The sequence below is a fragment of the Palaemon carinicauda genome, chromosome 37 (assembly GCF_036898095.1).
Source record: "Palaemon carinicauda isolate YSFRI2023 chromosome 37, ASM3689809v2, whole genome shotgun sequence".
Lineage (NCBI taxonomy): Eukaryota > Metazoa > Arthropoda > Malacostraca > Decapoda > Palaemonidae > Palaemon > Palaemon carinicauda.
This window is the reverse complement of record NC_090761.1, coordinates 22,505,180-22,507,975: the sequence shown is the minus strand read 5'-3', so window position 1 is coordinate 22,507,975 and position 2,796 is coordinate 22,505,180. Positions and strand designations below refer to the sequence as shown.

General features: G+C 35.1%; 1 protein-coding gene across 1 annotated transcript in view; it reads right to left on the bottom strand.

The window, feature by feature from the left end:
* LOC137629229 (putative carbonic anhydrase-like protein 1) overlaps nucleotides 1–2,553 on the bottom strand; it is a 76,266-nt gene extending 73,713 nt beyond the window's left edge. Inside the window, exon 1 of the mRNA XM_068360492.1 lies at nucleotides 2,386–2,553. Coding sequence (XP_068216593.1) covers nucleotides 2,386–2,476 — 91 coding nt within the window. The 5' untranslated portion in view covers nucleotides 2,477–2,553. The remainder of the gene's footprint in view (nucleotides 1–2,385) is intronic.
* Nucleotides 2,554–2,796: the final 243 nt, after the last annotated feature.

Here is a 2,796-nt window from a genome sequence, read left to right as displayed (position 1 = left end):
TAAAAAATTTAGACAGACATTTGAGTACATAGTAACGATAACATTGTTTACATCTATATATTGAAAGGTTATACAAAAAGAAATGGAATACAAGATAAAATTCAGTTTGATTTCGTAGGTAGGTTGTACTTATCTCTAGTTAATACCATAATTTAATCAAAGGATTAGAAATGAAACTATAAGAGAGATTACTAGTTCATATGTTGATGAGATCATGATGAGGGGTAGATGGAGATGGTTTGGGCATGCTCTTTGCACTCTTCAAGAGAGATTGGTTCACCAGACGTTCAGCTGGGCTCTACAAGGCACTAGAAGAATTGGAAGACCCAGGCCTACATGGCTGAGGACTATGAAGCGCGAAGTAGTTGATAAATGGAGAAGTATTAAATTAAAAGCTCAAGACAGAGACGACTGGAGAAATCTAACCGATGCCCTTTGCGTCAATAGGCGTAGGAGGGGACGATGAAGATGATGAATGCTTGTTCAGTATCCACCAGAGAGAGAGAGAGAGAGAGAGAGAGAGACTTACACATATAACACCCAGGAGAAAATTTAAGGGGTGACAAATATAGCAAAATTGTTTTTGAAGCCACGTTACTTATTCCCCAACTTTTATCAATGAAAAGAAAAATGGTTTTGGATGTTCTCGATAAAAACGGTCTCGGCCGAGTCCATCCCCTTCGGTGTTCTCTCTTTTCCCGTTTTGGAATGAAAGAGCAGAACACTGTGAAATGTAATTACTGGACGTGTTCAGGTTTATAGGGTCGATTTTGGCGAGGTACAAAATGGAATTTTGAAAAGGGAATTCTTCTTCCAGTCTGATGACGGGGGGAGCGCTCTCAAAATGGTTTTCCTATCAAATGCCTCAATCAGTCTTAGAGTATATATCGAAAATCACCTTAGAATTTTACCTTTAGGAAAAGATTTATAGTATAAAACCGTATTATTGTATTTGATTTCTTGATTTCTTCCAGTCTGACGACGGGGGGAGCGCTCTCAAAATTGTTTTCCAATCAAATGCCTCAATCAGTCTTAGAGTATATATCGAAAGTAACCTTAGAATTTTACCTTTAGGAAAAGATTTATGGTATAAAACCGTATTATTTTATTTGATTTCTTCCAGTCTGATGACGGGGGGAGCGCTCTCAAAATGGTTTTCCTATCAAATGCCTCAATCAGTCTTAGAGTATATATCGAAAGTAACCTTAGAATTTTACCTTTAGGAAAAGATTTATGGTATAAAACCGTATTATTTTATTTGATATCTTGATTTCTTCCAGTCTGACGACGAGGGGAGCTCTCTCAAAATTGTTTTCCTATCAGTCTTAGAGTATATATCGAAAATCACCTGAAAAATTTATCTTTAAGAAAAGATTTATGGTATAAAACCGTATTATCGTATTTGGTTTCTTGATTTCTTTCAGTCTGAAGACGGGGGGAACGTTCTCAAAATGGTTTTCCTATCAAATGCCTCAATCAGTCTTAGAATATATATCGAAAATCACCTTAAAAATTCATCTTTAAGAAAAGATTTATCGTATAAAACCGTAATATTGTATTTGATTTCTTGAATGTCCATTTGGTTCAAAGTACAGACTGGCATGAAAACGCATTGCGTGCAAACTATAGGTGATCGATGAAAGGACAATAAAGTAAACAGATCCAGACGTCAAAACTCTTTCGAGGATCATGTCAAGAGTTTAGCTTCATTCTCTCATGCTCTTGACTTATTCAGTTATGTCATTCACGAATATCATCTAATGTGTGCTTTTTGGGAGGGTTAGAGTTCTCTTGCTTGAGGGTACACTCGGGCACACTATTCTATATTATTTCTGTTCCTCTTGTTTTTTTTTTAATGTTGTATAATTTATATATGAAAGATTTATTTTGATGTTATTACAGTTTTTAACAAAATACTTTATTCTAATTGTTAATTACTTCTCTTTATTTTTATTTATGTCCTTATTTCCTTTCCTCACTTGGCTATGTTCTCTGTTGGAGCTCTTAGGCTTATAGTATCCTGCTTTTCCAACTAAGGTTTGTAGCTTGGAAAGTATTAATAATGATAATAATAATAGTAATAATAATAATAATAATAATAACAATAATAATACTAATAATAATAATAATTTCTAATATAAACCAGAATACGCCCTAATGGAATTTATGAATTTAATGAGAGTACATTATATTCTTAACTTGTTGAAACAAAAAGTGAAAAAAAGGAGATGAACATAGTTTCCCTTGTAATTCTGCAAATTGAAACTAGAGATGATTTTTTTTTTTAAATTATAAAGATAAATTCCCTTTTAAATTTGCCATAGCAAATTACAGATAATTAAATTGATAATCTAAGGAAGATAATAGGAATGTCAACAGACTTACCACTGGAAAGGCAGTGCCTCGTCATGGAGATGATAAGGATGTGAAAGTGGAGGAAGTTGGTCTGCGAAGTCAGCGCCATCTCTTGACACATATGTGAAGTATTTCGGTAGGTTGGGTGAGGATGAATAACCCAATCTTTGTCGCGCCCCTCGAACAGCCAGAGATAAATATAAAGGTAAAAAATATAAAAAGAAAAAGAAAAAAAAAGCAGAGGGTCGGAGCCTAAGGTCACCCTCAAGATCACAAGGCAATCTTCTCGAAACACATTCTATATTGCTCTTAGATCCAACTCTCTATATTTTTTCCGATAAATTCTCAAGGGACCTTTGATCTATCCAAAGCCGGGTGGGGGTCACGGGGGGCAGGGTTGTGAGCGAAGGAATCCAGGACCCCGAAAAGCGTTGCATTTTT